The sequence below is a fragment of the Podarcis pityusensis genome, assembly GCF_964106645.2.
Source record: "Podarcis pityusensis genome assembly, chromosome: 14".
Taxonomy (NCBI): domain Eukaryota; kingdom Metazoa; phylum Chordata; class Lepidosauria; order Squamata; family Lacertidae; genus Podarcis; species Podarcis pityusensis.
The window spans coordinates 48,676,604-48,695,333 of NC_138039.1; the positions used below are offsets into that span (position 1 = coordinate 48,676,604).

An 18,730-nucleotide genomic window follows, 5' to 3' on the forward strand; every position below is an offset into this window, starting at 1 on the left:
TCTAACCATTCAAATCAGTTTTCCACTTTTACAGCAAAAAATATTTACTCTGTTGAATTTATCTTATTGATGCCACTGTTTTCAGCTTTATACATTTATTTTCCATATTTTCAATAAATGTTTTCCACTCTTCTTTAATTATATGTTTTTCTTGCTCTCTTATTCTGTGTGTTAAATCTGCAAATTCTGCATATTCTGTCAACTTAAATTGCCAGTCCTCTTTGGTTGGGACCTCACTTACTTTCAATTTTGGGGCTAACAAAACATGGGCTGCAGTCGTTGCATACATAAATAAGCTTTTCTGACACCTAGGAATTTCTGTTTGGGCTATTCCCAATAAAAAGAACTTGGGGGAGGGTTGGGGGGGGAAAGTAATTTTAAACATATTTTTTTCAATTCATTATAAATCATTTCCCAATACCCTTTTACCTTTTTACATGTCCACCACATGTGAAAAAAGGTTCCCTCCACTTCTTTATCCAACATGGATCTGATTCTGTTTTATAAATCTTAGCCAACCTACTCAGAGTTAAATACAATCTATGGATCATTTTCAAATAATTCTCTTTCAATTAATAACATGCAGTAAATTTCAGGTCACTTTCCCAAAGTTTCTCCCAGAGGTTAAGATGTATATTGTGTCCTATATCTATTGCCCAGTGTGTCACTGAAACTTTAACAAGCTCGTCTTTTGTTTCCCATTCTAATAAAAAAATTATACATTTTAGACAGAAGTTTATCATTTTGTAAGTGTTCTTTTTTGAATTGTGAACTTTAGTCCATAAATCCATTCTTTCTATCTAATTTAAACATGTTGTGTATTTGGTGATATTGCAACCAATCTATAACTTGGCTCCTTAAGTTTTCCATTGATTTCAGTTTGGGTTCCACCACCCCCCCCCCATAAAATCCAGCAGTTCCCTATAAGATGCCCATTGTCTATCCATATTAACTCTATTAATTGTAATTGCTTTGATGTGAGATAGCCATATCCAGCATATTTATATATTTTCCCCAGACTCTATATAGATTCTTCCTAAGAATGTGGTTCATTAAACTCATAGGTTTTAGCCTTCCCATACCAAAGACATACATGTCAGCCAAATTTTAAATCATGACCCTCTAAATCTAAGATGTTTGCATTGTCCAATACAATCCATTCTTTTAACCTATGCAAACAACCTCCCTCATAATACAATTGCAAATCTGGCAGGGCAAAGCCTCCTCTTTCTTTTGTATCTGTCAGGATACAAAATATTTTATTCTTGGCTTCTCCCCTTGCCAGATAAATTTAGAGACATCTTTTTCCCATTCTTTGAAACAGCTTGAATGATTTACAATCAGGATTGATTGGAATAAAATCAGCATCCTAGGGAGTATATTCATTTTAATGGCTGAAATTCTATCTAACAGGGAGAATTTCATTCTCCCCCATATCTCCAACTCTTTCTTAACCTCTTTCCACAATTTAAAATAAATATTTTCAAATAGGTTGAGCTTTCTTACTGTCAGCCAAATTCCTAAATACTTATTTTTTTTGCCTATTTTAAAACCAGACGCCCTTTCTACAAAATTTTTTGACTGCTCATCCATGTTTTAACCAACATTTTGGTTTTATTTGAGTTTATTTTGAAACCCACCACTTCTCCAAACCTTTAAATTTATTCTAATGCTTAGAGAACGCTCTCCAAAGGTTGTTCTAGTGTCAACACCACGTCATCAGCAAATGCCCTTAATTTATAGACTCTACGTCCCACCTCAAAACCTTTAATTTCCCCTTTTCTCGTTATATTCTGAAGCAGTATTTCTAATGTCATAACAAACAGGGACAGCCTTGTCTCGTTCCTTTTTCTATTTGGCATTTGTCTGAAATAATATAATTTATTACTATATTTGCAGATTGATCAGTATAGATTGTTTTAATTCCTCCTAGGAAAGAATTACCTATTTCCATTTTCTCTAAAACCTTAATCATAAATGACCATGAAATGTTGTCAAAAGCTTTATCTGCATCTAGGAAGATTAACACAGCCTGTTTTTAATTTCTTACTTCCATGTACGCTATTAAATTAATTACATTTCTTTCATTTGTTGGCCTGGTAAAAACCCAGCCTGGTCTCTGTGGACTGACTCAGTCAATGTCCGTTTCAATCTATTAGCCAATATTGTAGCAAATTGTTTGTAGTCACAATTCAATAATGAAATAGGTCTGTAATTTTTAGTTTTTGTTATGTCACTGTCTTATTTGTGGATCAAAGTAACGATGCATCTTTCCATGAAGCTGGAACTACTCCTGTCACCAAAATTCCCTTCAAGGTGTCCTTAAGTGGCTCTACAGCGGTACCTCGGGTTACAGACGTTTAGGTTACAGACTCCGCTAACCCAGAAATAGTTCCTTGGGTTAAGAACTTTGCTTCAGGATGAGAACAGAAATTGCGTGGTGGCGGCACAGCGGCAGCGGGAGGCCCCATTAGCTAAAGTGTTACCTCAGGTTAAGAACAGTTTCAGGTTAAGAACGGACCTCTGGAACGGATTAAGTTCTTAACCCGAGGTACACCTATATAAGTATATCCTGAAACTTTTTATAAAAAAATGGCTGTAAGTCCTTCTGGCCCCGGTGCTTTCCCCATATTTATTCAGTTTATCGCCGTTTGCAATTCCGATATCGATTTGGGTGCATTCAAAATTTGCCAATTTTCCTTAGATACTCTCGGTATGTTACAGTCACTTAAATAAGAGTCCATTTTCTTAAAGTCCTCTTTCTTACAACAATATAATGAAATATAATATTTTTCAAATGCTTTCCTTATCTCTTTTCAGCTAGTCAAATGCTTATCCTCATCTACAATATTATTTATTGTGCTATTTTTTCTTTCTTTTTTGAGTTGCCATGCTAACAATTTACGTGGCTTGTTAGCAAATTCAAAAAAATTCTGTTTCATTAATTTAATTTTCATCTCAATCTCTTGATTAACTAACAGCAAAAATTGTGCTTGCAGTATTTTAATCACTTGACACACACACATCTTTATCCTTTGGTTTTCCAATTAACTTATTACAGTGGTACCTCGCAAGACGAATGCCTCGCAAGACAAAAAACTTGCTAGACGAAAGGGTTTTTTGTTTTTTGAGCTGCTTTGCAAGACGATTTTCCCTATGGTCTTGCTTCACAAGACGGAAACGTCTTGCAAGTTTGTTTCCTTTTTCTTAACACCGTTAATATAGTTGCGACTTGACTTCGAGGAGCAACTCATAGAACGCGGTGTGGTAGCCTTTTTTGAGGTTTTTAAAGACTTTGGTGATTTTTGAAGCTTTTCCAAAACTTTCCCGACACCGTGCTTCGCAAGACGAAAAAAATCGCAAGACGACAAAACTCGCGGAACGAATTAATTTCGTCTTGCGAGGCACCACTGTATCCTTATTCAACAAGGCATCTAATATCTCCTGCTTCTTTTTTCCCCTTTCTCTTTTTTTGAAAAGTATTTTGTTGAATTAGGAAACCTCTCACCACTGCCTTACTCGCATCCCATACTACAATTAAATCTGTTTCTTTAGACTGAGGTAAAAAAAAAAATTGTAAGGGAGTGTTGCCCCGTACTCATAATTTGTTCATTTTGCAATACCACATCATTTACCTTCCACCTAAATGAAGAACATTTCCCTCCTGTTATTGTCATAAATATGCCATTGTGATTGGATAATATCTTAGGTTGAATTTCTACCTTTTTTACCCTAGTTGTTAACTCTTTCAAAGCCAATAAAAGGTGTATTCTGCTTGAAGAATTGTTTGCATTTGAGAAAAAAGTAAATTTGTGTTCTAATGGATGCTTAAGTCGCCATAGGTCAGTTAAGTCAAAATTGGACACCATATCAAAAAAGGCATTTGGCAATTTCCCTTATTTTGAATCTGTTTTCTGTACCGTTCTATCTAGGTCAAGGGAAATGACACAATTAAAATCACCCATCATTATTATTTTACTATCACACAAATCAAACAATTTCTCTTCCAGTTTGTTTGTTTTTTAATCAGTTTTCCGTTCATTGGGGGCATAAATTCCCACTACAGTAACTGGTTCTCCATCTAGTCTCACTTCAATAACCATCATTCTGCCTTCCTCATCTTTAAAGATGAATTTAGGATCTAGTTTGGGGTTAACATACATAATTACCCCTCCCTTTTTGGTTTAATCAGAAGAGATAAACTCTTGCCCCAGACCTTTATTTGTTATTTATTTATAAATATTTATTTATTAGTAGTTTTCTATGTTGTCTTTTTATATGTGTGTCCTGCAAGGAAATGATGTCTAATTTCTACTTTGACAATATATGCACTGTTTTATTCATTTTCATTTCGCTATTTAGTCCATTTACATTCTATGAAATAAATATAAGATCCATTTTCTATTATATCTTATTTATCATTAATATATATATATATATATATATATATATACTGTCAGGGCTGCCTCAAGTCTCAGCTCACAAAAGACCAACGCCTTTCTTTTCTTATATACAAAAGTGTTTATTGCAGTTCATTGTTTGCTTCAGATCCGAGGCGCGCAGCCCTACGTCTGCTAGGCTTAGACCGCTGAAGTCCCTTCTGAATCTGTCCCCGCCCTGCACCAGTTTAAGAGGCTTGCGCTGCTCCACCTCTTTCTCTCTTTCCTTTTCCGCAGGGTCTTTCTGCCCGCTGGGGTTTCGCCCCTCCTGGATTCCTCCGACGCGGAATCAGACTGCTCTTGCCCCCTCCTGCGGGCTTTGGGACCTGGCCCCTCCTCCGGGCTCCCTGTACTTCCGCGCGCCTCTACATTTGAACTTGGCGCGCGCCCCCAACCTCTAACTTTCCTTTTGACAGCTACGCTACTCCCTTCACTACTCCCCTCCCCTTCCGGGAGGGTGGCTTGCTCCGACCTCCCTCCTTTCTCTACTGCCGGAGCCGCCTCCCCTGATACACTGGAACCTCCACCCCCTTCGCTGCACTCTGGCGGGGAGGCTGGTCCTGACGCCCAGCTGCCACTTTGGGATCCCCCGCTGGCCCCCTGCTCCTGACAAGTCCCCCCTGGGGCTCCCCTGGCCTTGACCACCGGCGCCCCCTTCTGGGAATCCTCTGATTCGCTGGAAAGACTCATGGAATCTCTAGAGTCATTGTCATCCTCTTCCTCGCTGTCCTGGGATTCATCCCCATCGCTCTCCATCTCCTGCCTACCCTGTGCCTCTGTCCCTGAACCCCTGACATATACACACACACATTTTTTTTTACAGTTCCAGTTTTCCTTCTACCCCCTTCCCTCTTTACTGTTTATCTTCTTCTTCCTTCTCTTCTTCTTATTCTCCATGCTCAATTCCAAAATCTCACCACGAAGGCATTACAAAGGCATGTGCTTTCACTTGTTCTACACACCTCTATTTTTTACCTTCATAAGTATAGGAAATCCTTTCAGGTCATTCCCGTCTGAAGTGGAATTTTATCTTTTTAAGGGCCTCTGTCAAAAAATTGTAATCCTCTCTCTTTTCAACAGTTTTACTGGACTCTCTTTTAAAATTATAATCCTTTCAACATCTATTTCAATACCTTTCTCATAATATGTCTGGAGCACTCTGTCTTTGATACTTCTAGAATTAAAAAGGACCAGACGGTCCCTGGAAAGATTTTCTTCTTAGCATATGGAAATTTAACCCTGAACGCACACTCAATAGCTGTATCCACGTCCTGTTGTTGCATCTCAAGCAAAGACACAAGTGCTTCGGTTATTTTATCCCTTATTGCTACATCTGATTGCTGAGGAATAGATCTGAATCTCAAAAGCATCGCTTTTTGCCTTCATTCAATTAACACCAAATTATCCACCATTAATTCCTGAGTTGCTCTGGCTGCCACAACTTCCTCTAGCATCTTTTCCTGTTCCTTCCTTATTTCTTTATTTTCCTCTTTATTTATTTGGACTGCATCTTGAAGAGTTTGCAGTTTTCTCCAAATTACTTGTTTTACTTGCAAGAGCCTTTATTTTTGTTGATAATTCACCTACCACTTTGGTGTGGCTTTGAAGATCTTTCCGCATTTCCATCATTACCTCCACAAGGTCCATCTTTGGTTCTCCCTCTTGGATAAAGCCTTTCCTTGATTGGCCAGGTATCAATGCCAGATTCTTCTTTTGTGAGGCTATTTTATTAGCCAGGAAAATAATATATATATAATTCCACAGGTGATAACCATCATGGCGTTTTCCTTTCTAGAAGGTCCTTATACCTTATCCAAACTGTATAAACTCCTCCTTACTATATGATTTAGGAACCCTTTTGTCAGGGGTCAGCAAACTTTTTCAGCAGGGGGCCAGTCCACTGTCCCTCAGACCTTGTTGGGGGCCGGACTATATTTTTTTTTGGGGGGGGGGATGAATGAATTCCTATGCCCCACAAAAAAACCCAGAGATGCATTTTAAATAAAAGGACATATCCTACTCATTTAAAAACACGCTGATCCCCGGACCGTCCATGGGCTGGATTTAGAAGGCGATTGGGCTGGATCTGGCCCCTGGGCCTTAGTTTACCTACCCATGCTCTATGTACTTTAACTTTGTCATACCAACGCATGCCAACCATATCTTAAGTCAAACCCCTCCAAGTTCAATAGGCTAGCTATCTTTTTCTCCTGTCTAGCAAAGGACCTCTCACTCATCTCTCATAAGCAGCACTGCCTGTTGGCAGTCTTTTGTTGATACCTCTCCCCTAAGCATCTGGAGAATTCCATGGCATCCCCAGAATCTTAGTCAACAGCTTGTGGGACAGGCAACAGGCAATCTCATCTAATGTATATGGTGTTCCTACAGACATGGGAGCAGCCCTATTTTCAAAAGCTCTCTCCAAGAGAGGTGGTATCACTTTGAGCAAGTCTCTCTTTTCCATGCAGTGCTTGGGAAACGTGGCCTTGGTTAATAGACAAGCAGTATCTTGTGATGTTTTGCAGGATATCCCTTGTGGGGTTTTTTTCTCTGCAAAGCTGACACTTCCATCGAAATAACCCCTCTGTTCCCTTTCCATCTGCGCACCATATTGCATCATGTTTAATCAGTAATCCCCAAGCAGTCCTCCTGATGGCACATCCTGCCAGGTTTCAGTGGGTGTTCCAGTGTTTGCAGAGCATGTGAGATCAGCCTCAGAGCAAATGGCCTCTGAGGTGGCAAGTGGGACTCCAGTCTGCCTTTCCTTTTCTTTTTTGGTAGCTTGGTGACTATCTAATCTTTGTGAATTCCATTCAGAAAGCAAAGCGGTGAGGGCCAGAGTCTGGTTTAATTTTATATCACAGGTTATTATGCTGGAATGAAATGAGCCTTTGTTATAATTATGATGATTTGCATAGTGCCGTCTGGGTGCTTTACAATGAATGGGTGTGAAAGGTCCCTGTCCTCAAGAGGCCTGCAATCTAAAACAGATACAGGGGAACAATGTGAGGTGTTTAGGTGGTAGATGGGGCCAGGACAAAAAGTGGTTCGAGCTACCTCCTTTTTCCTCCCTCTCTTCCCCACCCAGCAGGCTGCTGGGGGACAGCCAGGAGTCTGTCTCTAGGGGTCCACGCTGGTCACTTGCAGAGGGTCCTTCTGTTGCTCCATCAGATCCCCTCCCATTTATTTATCTTTCTTGCTTTCCTTCTCTACAGTCTCATGAAAGTTGGCTGAGAGGCAGAAAGAAAGTAGGCTGGAATGGGAACCTATGCTCGATCAGAGGGAGAGTAAGATCTGGACATTTTCCAGGAAGGTATCTGAGCAGTAGCTTCTGAGCAGCAGGCAAGAAAGGAACATGGGCTTGGGAAAGGGGTGCAAAATCAAATCAAAAGCCAAAGAGATAGAAAAGGGCCAGAAGTCACTTTCAAAAGGCTTGGCATCAGCCTATGGGATGGGACGTTTAAAATGTATATATTATTTTAAACTTCTTAATCACACAGCACTGTAGAGCAGTACTGGAGCTGTTCTCTTCCTCCCCTCCCCTGCTACTGGTCCCCTCAACTCTGACCAAATTCACACCATACTTTTAAAGCACAACGATACTACTTTGAATCAACATGGCTTCCCCTCAAGAATTCTGGGAGCTGTAGTTTGTTAAGCGTTCTGAGAGTTGTGAGGAGGCCCATCTTTCCCTTACAGAGTTCCAGTTCTAGAGTTCCCTGTGAAGAGAGACTGACAGTTAAGCCACTCTGAGAATTGTAGCTCTGTGGGGGGAATAGGGGTCTCTTAACAACCCTCAGCACTCTTAACAGACTACAGCTCCCAGAATTCTTTGAGGGAAGCCATGAGTGTTTCAATGGTATTCATAGCACTTTAAATGTGTGGTGTGAAGGTGGCCACTTGTGTGAACACTGGGGGCAGTTCCCAGAGGCACAGAGGAAGGAGAAGTTGGTGGTGGCGGAGGGGGAAGGTGAGGCAGGGGCAACGCGGGCCTGGCTGGGCCCATCTCTGCCACCACCATCTTCTCCCTTCCTTTCAAGGCCTCTCAGCATCCTCAAAAAACAAAGGAAACGTGTGTCTTGCCTCCAAAATAATTGTGTTTATTGTGTTTATTGTAACCAATCGATGAATCAAACTCATACAAGCAATTCACTAAGATTTATTTCATCTGGTGACAGCTCTAAAGCATATAGATTAAAAATAAATAAATAGAGGCAAACACTGCAAGGATAGCTGCACAAGACATTCCCCAGTATGTTTTTTCTTGTTTTATTTACTGAATTTATATACTGCCCTATACCTGCAGGTCACAGGATAACATCAGAATATAAAACCACAAAATGCATAATCAAATAATTAAAAAACAATCACCACCACCACCCAACACATTTTAAAAGGGCATAATATGTCAATCAAATCAACCAAAAGCCTGGTCAAAGAGGAACGTTTTTGCCTGGCGCTTAAAGGTGTATAATGAATGCTCCAGGTGAACCTCCCTGGGGAGAACATTCCACAGGTGGGGAGCCACTGCAGAAAAGACCCGTTTGTGTGTTGCCACCCTCTGGATCTCTCAGACTCTCTGCCCTGGGATGCCAGCCCAAACTAGGAGGTCCTGCAATGATTCTGCAATTGCTCTGGCTGAGACTCTGGAAGTGGACTGGCCATGTTATAGTCCTAACTCAATCTATTTCCCAATAAATGGGCTGTTGCTCAGGGGGAGCATACTTCTTTGCAGGCAGAAGCTCCTCATTTCAGTCCCTAGCAGCACCTCCAGCTAGGCCTGGGAGATACCCTACCCCAAAATCCTAGAGAAACAGGGCTGCCCATCAGGACATGGGCCCGCTCCTTACTCAATATCAGCAGGCCTTCCTGTATTCCATCGGAGTGCCAGGGTCTAGCACATCCTCTTTTGGACCTCTGCACACAGGTAAGCTTTACCTGCATGTTCAATATGGGAACAGCATCCTCATGTGCTCCTGATAGTGTAGGCCTAAGGCTCTTTGGTGCAATGCCAGGGGTCTTGGCCCGTGTGTTACTCCCATGTGTTTTGCTTTTGCCCAGCCCACGTTGCAGATAACCCTGGGAGCCTCCACAATCCACTGCCTTCTCCATGGGGAAGCTTTGTGCTGTCTTGGCTGTGCAGATTCCAAAAGTGCCCTCCAACAGTGGCATTGCTGGCATGAAGTGGCTGTTCTGTGCCAGCTATAAACAGATGAATAATTTAACTGCTTCAGTCGTGTTGTGTTGCTGTTTCCCCAACAGGCATAAATTCTTGGAAAGAGAGGATGGCACAGCGAAGCCCGATATTCTCCACACTCGGCCCAACTGAAAGGTATCCTGAGGCATGTGAGGGAACTGCTTTGATGGGATGGCAGAGGGTGTGTGGGGTGTGTGTGTGTGATTTGAAATATTTATTTATTGAAGGCTTCCCAGACCCGGTAGCCCCCTCCATATGTTGCTGGACTCCAGCTTGCATCACAGCCAACCATTGAATGTATTTGCTGGGAAAGAGGGGAGTTGGAGGTCAAACAACATTTGGTGAGGAAGGCCCATTTACTCTATGCCCATCCTTCCATGGAGCTCTTACAGGGTCAGGACAAATCTCAGGGGCAAAAGGACAGGTGCTTTGCTTGCAGAACATCCCAGGTTCAGTCCATATCAGGAAACACACGGGGTTCATGTTTCCCCACTATGGTACATTTTCAGGTTTAGCTCAGCTGAGTGTGAGAGGGGCCAAAAGAGGATTTGCCTGTTTGGACCAAAGACTTTTGTCCATTGCTAAGGAGCAGCCATGAGAGGGGACCTCTTGCCTTCCAGCTCTCCTTGTAGGCTTCTTCCTGATAACGTCTGATTGGCTGATGTGGAAAGGAGGATGCTGGTTCAATGGATCTTGGTTAGGGCTGGGCGATATATTGATATATCATCCAAAACGGGTTTGAAGTCCATATCATGATATCGGTTTCATAATTTTTGACCTGGTAATACATTGCAAATCATGATGTGTGTGTTTGTGTGTGTGCTATGCAGAAATCACAATGTGGGGGAAACCGTGCTGCCAGCCAATGCCTCTACATAGCTCCATCCTTATTTCAGACATCGTGATGTATCACAGTGTTTAGTTGGTGATGTATCACAATGTTGAAAACCAGATATCGCCCAGCCCTAATCTTGTCTCTGATTTGGCAGGTCACTTCCTAAGAGCCATGAAAGCACCAATGCCCATCTGGCAGTGGAATCAGTAGCAGACCAAGATCTGAGCACAGACTGTATTCAAAGGAGGACTAGGCCAATGATGTATTTGGCTGCAGAGTAAGTGGGTAGGAAACATGGGACAAAAGCAGCCAAAATGATCAAGGGGATGGAACAACTCCCATATGAGGAAAGGTTGCAGTATTTGGGGGGGGGGTGGTTTAGAGAAAAGGCAAGTAAGAGGTGACATGATAGATGTGTATAATAGAGGATTAGACAAATTCATGTCAGAGAAAGCTATTAATGGCTACTAGCCATCATGGTTCTGCTCTGCCTCCATCGTCAGAGGCATTTATGCTTCTGAATCCAATTGCTGGAAACCATGGGTGCTCATGTGCTCAGGTCCTGCTTGTGACTTTTCCAGAGGCATCTGGTTGGTCACTGTGAGAACAGGGTCCTGGACTACATGGGCCACTTTCTGCCAGACCCAGGAGGCTCTTCCTAGGTTCTTACAACTGGCCGGCACACATGGAGACAGAAGAGGAACAAGCACTGATGCTTGGTGTGTGCATCCCTTCTGGTCTTGGGAGCATAATCCTGCTCCTCTCATGGCTCACAACAATGCTGCACAATACACAGACCAATGCACATCCTGGCTGATTCTGGTGCACAATAGACAGTTAATTATAATGACTTGAGCAGTGTAGTGTAATGGTTAGAGTGCTGCACTAAGTATGGCAAGAGCCAGGTTCAAATCCTCACTCACTCTGTGTTCACTGGGTGACCCTGGGCCAGTCACTGTCTCTCAGGCTGACCTGCCTCATGGTGTCATTGTGACAATGAAATGGCAGGAGGTGCTTTATTGACCTTCTTGGAGGAGGGGGAGGGTAAGATATTGTAGAAATAAGCGGGGTGTTAGATGAGCACTTGCTCCATAAAACCAAGGATCTCCATCACTTCCTTCTTTTAGACGAATCCGGAACATCCCCCTCCACAGCCAAGCTCTGACGGCCATTCCTCTTGGGTCAGCGAGACTCGTGGACCAGCTAGAAGACAGGATTCTCAGCCATGAGAAGACGACAGCTGCCCTTGTGGAACACGCTTTTCGCATCAAGGAAGACATTGTTTGCACGCTGCATAGGATGCAGAACAAAGGCGGAGGGGACCGGCTGGCCAGGCAGCTCTTGGAGGAGCACATCCGCAACATCACAGCCATCGTCAGGCAACTGAACCGGGACATTGAGGTCAGTGGTAATTCTCTGGTGTTATGGTGTACCCAGTCTTCACATTTTAAAATTTCTGAAGGTGCGTGGTTTCTTTTAAAAATTTATTATGTTTATATGCCACCTTTTCCCCCAAGGAGCTCTACATGGCATAGATGGTTCTCCCCTCCCCATTTTTATCCTCACAACAGCCCTGTGAGACTGAAAGATAGTGATTAGCTCATTGTCACCCTGTGAGCTACATGGAAATTTGAACCCAGGCCTTACAGGTCATTATCCAACACTAACAGTTATACCACACAGGTGGTTCAAACCTAAGAATCTGCAGCCCTTCTTCATGGTTCCCTTTTAATCAAGAGAAAACAAATGTTGGAAATAAATTATTATTTATTGCTTGTATAGTGCCATCCACGTGCCTAGTGCTTTACGTATAGTGTACAAGTAGACAGTTCGCTGCTGCCAAAGAACCTACGGAAAGCAGAGACTGATGCAGAGGTGGGGAGAGCACTGCTGTTGCACTTGGGACCTGCTTGTGGGCATCCCATAATGGGCATATGCTTGGCCTCTGTGAGATCAGGATGCTGGATTAGATGGGCCATTGGTCTGATCCAGGGGGGCTCCTGCTATGTACTTAGGACATAAACAGGGAAGAAACATGCAATTGTTTCATGTACCTGCCCTTAGGCTTTGGTGCAGGCTTATTTACAGGAAGAATTGGGACAAATTCTTTACAGTTCTATTTGAGAGCACACGAATACCACACACATAAGATCACACATTTACACAGTGTTAATTAGTCTGGGATAATTACCATCCCCACTAAGGTACATTGCAGTCTACTTGTTTTTAATTAATCAAAATATCTGAGATGCATAATTACCACCTTCTGGTTTTTCACCACAATCACAAAGGACACCCCCCCCCCCCATACACACACCACTTGTCGGTGCAGCAACCCCAACTGGCTGTGGTATATGGGCAAATAATGCAATCACATTGGTGGGGTTGATTGTGTGGTTCTTTTACAAGCCAGGTTGATGGGATTGATCATGCGTGTCTTTCTCCATGTGTCAACAATATGTATACACAGTCAGCACATACTAAGAGTCCTGCTTAGGCATACTAAATGCCTCTCTCACCCAGCATCTTCCTTGCCACAGTGGCCAACCAGATACCTCTGAGTAGCCCGCAAGCTCAACATGAAGGGAGCACCCTCCCCTTGCAGTTGGTATGTAGCAGCAGGGTGCCTCTGAATGTGAATAAAACTGCCAGTGATAGATCCATTCTCCATGCCTTCCATCTAACCCTGGTGCCCTTCAGTCGTTCTTGGACTACAGTTCCCATCAGCCCCAGCCAGCATGGTCTATGATAAGAGATTTGGGGAGATGCATGAATGTGCATGGGAATTATGGGTCCTGAGGTCAAACCCCAGGGCAACTGGAGCATGTGTGAAGGACTCTTGAGAGCTGACGCACTCCATCAGCCTCTCTGCACCACACACTTAAGAGGGGAGTCGCCCATTTCACTCCTCTGCAATTATAGGCTCTACAGGAACAGATCCGTGTCAGGGATAACCTCAATTACGGAACGAATTCGACACTGAAGAGCCTTGAGATGCGTCAGTTATCTGGTCTGGGAGATCTCAGAGGTCGGGTTACAAGGTAATTTTTTCTTTGTTGTTGTTATTTCTCTAGCAGCTAAAGCAGATTTCTGGGGTTTTGTGGGGAGGTGGGCAGGCAGAATCAGCCATACTTGCAACCACAGCAAGTAAGAGAGTGAACAACATTCCCTGGCACTGAAGCAAACCAGAGAAGCAGCTGCTTCTGCAAAACTTTGTATGCTTTGAGACTGAATATAATATGTAGATCAGCCTTACCTAGCCTGAGGACCTCCAAATGTTTTGGACTACAACTCCCATCAGCTCTCACATCATACAGCTGTGCTGACTGGTGCTGATGGGAGTTATAGTCCAAAATATCTGGAGTTCCCCAGATTGGGGAAGGCTGCTGCAGATTCTACGCACTTGTGTTATGGTTCCTCTCCAGTCACGCACAACACCCATAGTAATCAACAGGGTGTTTTGCAAAGGCTTCATCTCAGCCTAAAACATTCAGTTCTTCACAGAAAAAGACCAGCATTTTCAAAACAATGACTCAGGCAAAGTCTTTAGTGGAGGTCTGTTTCTCGTTTTCTCTCCACTATCTTTTTGCCTTCCCCACTTTAAAGAGGACAATGAGAAAATGGTGGCAATACTGATGGGGAATGACTGCCTTTGGGTCACAGCTCAGCAGCTGAAGACCAGTTGACTGAAGGGAGCAATCGGCAAAATTCCCTGTCCATGACAATTTGTTGATCATTTGCTCTCCCACACAAGGAAAGCAAAAATAGCATACTGAAGCATACTGCTTCTGCACATTGAACTGTCAGGTGTTTCTGAAAGCTAGTTATTGTTTTCTTCCTTATAGTTGTCATCATATTCTTTGAAAAATTGTAGGTGTAATTGTACCAGTGATCAGGGATGTGTATTGTTGTGAGTCAGAAAAAGCAGGCTGCTGCCCTTTGGAGGTAGAACTTGGGGTATCTTGCAGCATGGCAGATGATCCTTCTTTGTACAAGATTCTGTGAAAACACAGTTGTGAACCAAAAACACACCCACCTGGGGGGTCTGAGCTATTCACTGGCTCTCCACTGCCTTGCTCAAGGCCAGTTTCAGATCTCTTTATAACAAAGATGGGGCAGAGAGAGAGATTTGATTATGGTTGCAAAACTTTCTATGTGAACCTTCTAAAATTGCCCTTACTGAAATCAATACACAAAGCAAGGCACATCTCTGAACATGCTAGGGGAAAGTGTGCAGAAAACACATATATTTGTGAAAGCAACACAAAACATGCATTCTATTAAGGAAAATTGCTTGCAAAAATGTGTGTGTTAGGCAAAATTGCATCCTAAATGAAAATGTTAGTGACTAAAATACTGACAGCTGTTTGGGAGGACTGTCTTTTTTAATTGCAAATGATGGCCTAGGTGCATTAAACCAAATTTGAGACTGGAACAATGAGGGGGAACCAAAATTGGCAGATACATCCATTCCATGTTTATTCCTATAATTTTGACCGTATTCAGTCACCAATTAAATTACTCCTTGGCATGCACATTATATGCATACACATGCATTCTTGAGAATGCAGAAACGTCTTACAACAAGGTGGGCTATTTGTCCATCCAGCCCCGCATTGCCTCCTCCATTCACCTGCTACTTGAACCTTCTACCTGGAGATTCCAGGGACTGAGCCTGGGAACTCCTATGGGGAGGGATCATAGCTCCTTGGCAGATCATTTTTCAGCCCCAGTGGTCCCCAATGAGACCCATGGTAACATACATGAAGTTGCATTCACAGACTAAGCCAGACCACATGTCAGTCTACCCCAGAATTGCTTACTCCAGCCTTCTCTGACCTGGCATGCTCCAGATACCCCCATCATCCCTGACCAGTGGCCATGCTGGCTGGGACTGGTGGCATTAGGAGCCCAGCAACTTTTGTAGGGCACCAGATGTTAGGGGGAGGCTGGTCTACTCTGACTGGAAACAGCTCTTTCAGGGACTTAGTGCCCCCCCCCCCGTCTCCATCCTCCATCCAGGGCACAAGAGGCATTATTAAAATGTAAAGATGTAGTCTAGCTTGGCAAGGGCAATTAAGCAGAGTATGAAGCAGGGTTGATGTGGATTGTGGCCTGGAGAAAGTCCTGGGAGTTTGATAGAGAGTCTTGGTGGACTCCATTCAACCTATGATCCACCACCAGTCTATTTCTTTTTGCTGAGGGATCTGAAACATCTAGCTATGATTTCTCCTTCCATTCTTCTCTTGCTTTTTCTGTGTTTCCCTGTGACTCAGTTGTTGCTGCTGCTCATTTATAATGTAAGTCAGTGTTGTTGTCTGCATCTGCCTGTCTCGGGAGACAATGGAAGAGTGTGCCTTTGGGGGTGAAGTCAAACCATTGGAGAGTTATAGCACCTGCTGTGGCTGTAGAGACCAATATGAGAGTGACATGTTTTGTTGCTGCTGGGGCAGTTGAAGGCATCCAGTTGTGCTGATGCAGGTGCATGGTGATATTTTTTCTTTCTTTGCTCCTCCCAGGAGTCATTCCTCCTTTGGTCACTGGATTCCCACATGGCATGATTAATGTTGCCAGCCTTCATGTCACATTTGCAGACATCTTTGTAATGCAAAATTGGTCTGCCAATGGGCCTGGTACTTGAAGCCAGCTCCCCATAGAGCACATCCTTGGGGGTCCTGCCATCTTCAAGTTGTCTACATGACCAAGTCAGTGTAGATGTTGCTGAGACAGGAGTGTGAACATGCTGGGAATGTGGACTTGAGAGAGCACATCTTTGTTTGAGACTCTGTCCTGACATTTGACGCCCAAAATCTTCCTGATGCAGGACATGTGGAAAGTGTTTAGGCATCACTCCTGAGTGTTGTAAGTTACCCACAACTCACTTCCATAAAGCAGCGTGTTCAACACACAAACCTGGTAGATCTTCATCTTGGTATTGGTTGTTAGCTTCACATTCTCACATACTCTTTTGGAGAGCTGAGTCAGTGCCACAACTGCATTGCCAATACACTTGTCCTGCTCAGTGTCAATTGAGAGGTTGCTGGTTATGGTGGAGCTTAAGTAGACAAAATCATCTACCACCTAAAGAATGTGGTAACCAATGTTGATTTGTGTGGAGTGCTCAGTGGCATAGTGTGGGGAGGGGCTGAGGGGGCCATTACCCTGGGTGCACTTTGGGGGGCACATCACAGCACCCTGCCCCGTTGTGAGCTGTTGCATCCTTCAGTGCTGAGCTTGCAGGGGCCAGGGTGCACACCTACTTGGGGCATCCTGCGTCGTTTTTGCAAGTCTTGCAAAGCGACACTGAGCTTGCGGGGCATAAGGTCAGACTCCATGCAGGCTTGGGCAAAATGGTTGATGAGTCTCTGCAGAGCTTCCTCAGAGTACACTGTGAAGGCTGGGGTGTAAGACCAAGCCAGGGATAATGGTTTGTTTACTCTCAGCACAAGCCAGGAGGAAATCAAATGGGCACGGTTTACGGCTTACAGTGTTGTGTGAACATGACCAAAGGCTAGCCACGTGACCACTCTCAGGATGTTTTGTTGCTCCGAATAATGGCAGTGTAAGACCTGAGGAGCATAGTCCAGGATCCTTTGCAGGTGGGACCAGTTGCAGAGCATTCACTGGGAACCCAAGACCCTCAAAACATCCAATGTCCCAACAACACAATTCTCACATTGCACAGCACACCCTGCAATGCCCCATGAGAGGCTTTTCAGCTTGCATGCCCCACAGGCAAAGGGTTCCTAGCTCAGCCCCCCCAAGCTCCTGAATCTGCAGCTTAGCAGAGGATGTTGAGCCACACCTCTTGAGCTGCATGCTGCTTCATTGGCACCCTAAAAACATTTGCCACTTTGGTTGCTCTTGCAGTATGTCCTGCCACTGACACCAGTGTGTGTAACACAGCTGAGCTGTGGGCAGAGGGAGGTCACATTCTCCTGCTATTGCTTTCTGTCCCCCATAACTGGCTCTGAATGTTAGACTGCCTCTGAATGTGGAAGTTTCATGCAGCTCTCATTGCTAGCCATGGATGGACTGACTGATCCCCCGCAAATCTGACTAACCCCCTTTCAAAGCTCTGCCAGGAACTCTGGAGGATCACACTGACCATCCTCTGTTGCACTGGAACAGGCGGTTCAAAGAGGCACATCATGCTGCGATGGAGGCCAGGGAGGGCCCACCTTACTTCAAAACATCTTTTCTGTGCCTTCCTCAGAGAGCGTGAGGCGTGTTGTTTGGCACAGCTTTGGCAGGAGTAATAGAACAGTGAGTTTTTTCACATTATGCAGCCGCTTCTTAGAACTGTCAGAGATTTAAAAAAGGCTTTTCAGCTACACAGTGGAAGAAGCCCTCCCTTTACCCCTTTGAGATCTGGAAGACAGCACTGTGCCATAATTTTATAGTTTATTTTAGACACTCACTCTGGTTTGTCAAGATTATACTGTTTACTAGCAAAACAAACTATCTGGCACTAAAAACCAGCTCTTTCCAATTGCTTCTGTTGCTGCTGAGCCTGCCTGCCGCTGCTGTTTTTCAAATCCAGATTCTTTCAAAGGTTTGCAAACTGATCATTCTTTCTATGAGTCCAAATCAGATGTTGGGAAACATATCCAAAACAGGAGGTGTTAAAAAGTGCTTGAGTAATTTAAAAAAATAATAATCACATTTTTTTACTTGTAGGAATAGAACAGGCAAACCTTAAAGTGTGTAGCACAATCCTACATCTGTTTACTCAGAAGTAAGCTCCACTGTGCTCAGTGGGGCTAAGTGTGTTTAGGATGGCAGTAGCCATGCTAGTCTGTTGCAGCAAAAACAAAAGAGTGTTTTGTGGATGCTCACAAATTTATTATGGCAAAAGTGTTGTTGTTGTTGTTTAGTTGTTTAGTCGTGTCCGACTCTTCGTGACCCCGTGGACCAGAGCACGCCAGGCACTCCTGTCTTCCACTGCCTCCCACAGTTTAGTCAAACTCATGCTGGTAGCTTCGAGAACACTGTCCACCATTTTGTCCTCTGTCGTCCCCTTCTCCTTGTACCCGCCATCTTTCCGAACATCAGGGTCTTTTCCAGGGAGTCTTCTCTCCTCATCAGGTGGCCAAAGTATTGGAGCCTCAGCTTCAGGATCTGTCCTTCCAGTGAGCACTCAGGGCTGATTTCCTTCAGAATGGAGACATTTGATCTTCTTGCGGTCCAGCTTCCTCAACCTCTGCCCTCCAGATGTTTTGAGACTACAGTTCCCATCGTAGCTAGGGATCATGGGAG

General features: G+C 43.8%; 1 protein-coding gene across 8 annotated transcripts in view; it reads left to right on the forward strand.

Moving 5' to 3' along the window:
• The window catches only part of FAM81A (family with sequence similarity 81 member A), a 47,993-nt gene that overhangs the window by 7,506 nt on the left and 21,757 nt on the right, over positions 1–18,730 (forward strand). For 5 of the 8 annotated variants that reach the window (XM_080980801.1, XM_080980804.1, XM_080980807.1 and 2 more), the window contains 3 exons: positions 9,702–9,771; positions 11,599–11,872; positions 13,394–13,512. In XM_080980801.1, coding sequence (XP_080836927.1) covers positions 9,702–9,771; positions 11,599–11,872; positions 13,394–13,512 — 463 coding nt within the window. Of the gene's footprint in view, positions 1–7,732; positions 7,753–9,019; positions 9,367–9,701; positions 9,772–11,598; positions 11,873–13,393; positions 13,513–18,730 lie in introns of those variants that run through there. The other 3 variants (XM_080980805.1, XM_080980802.1, XM_080980806.1) reach the window with 3 other exon arrangements.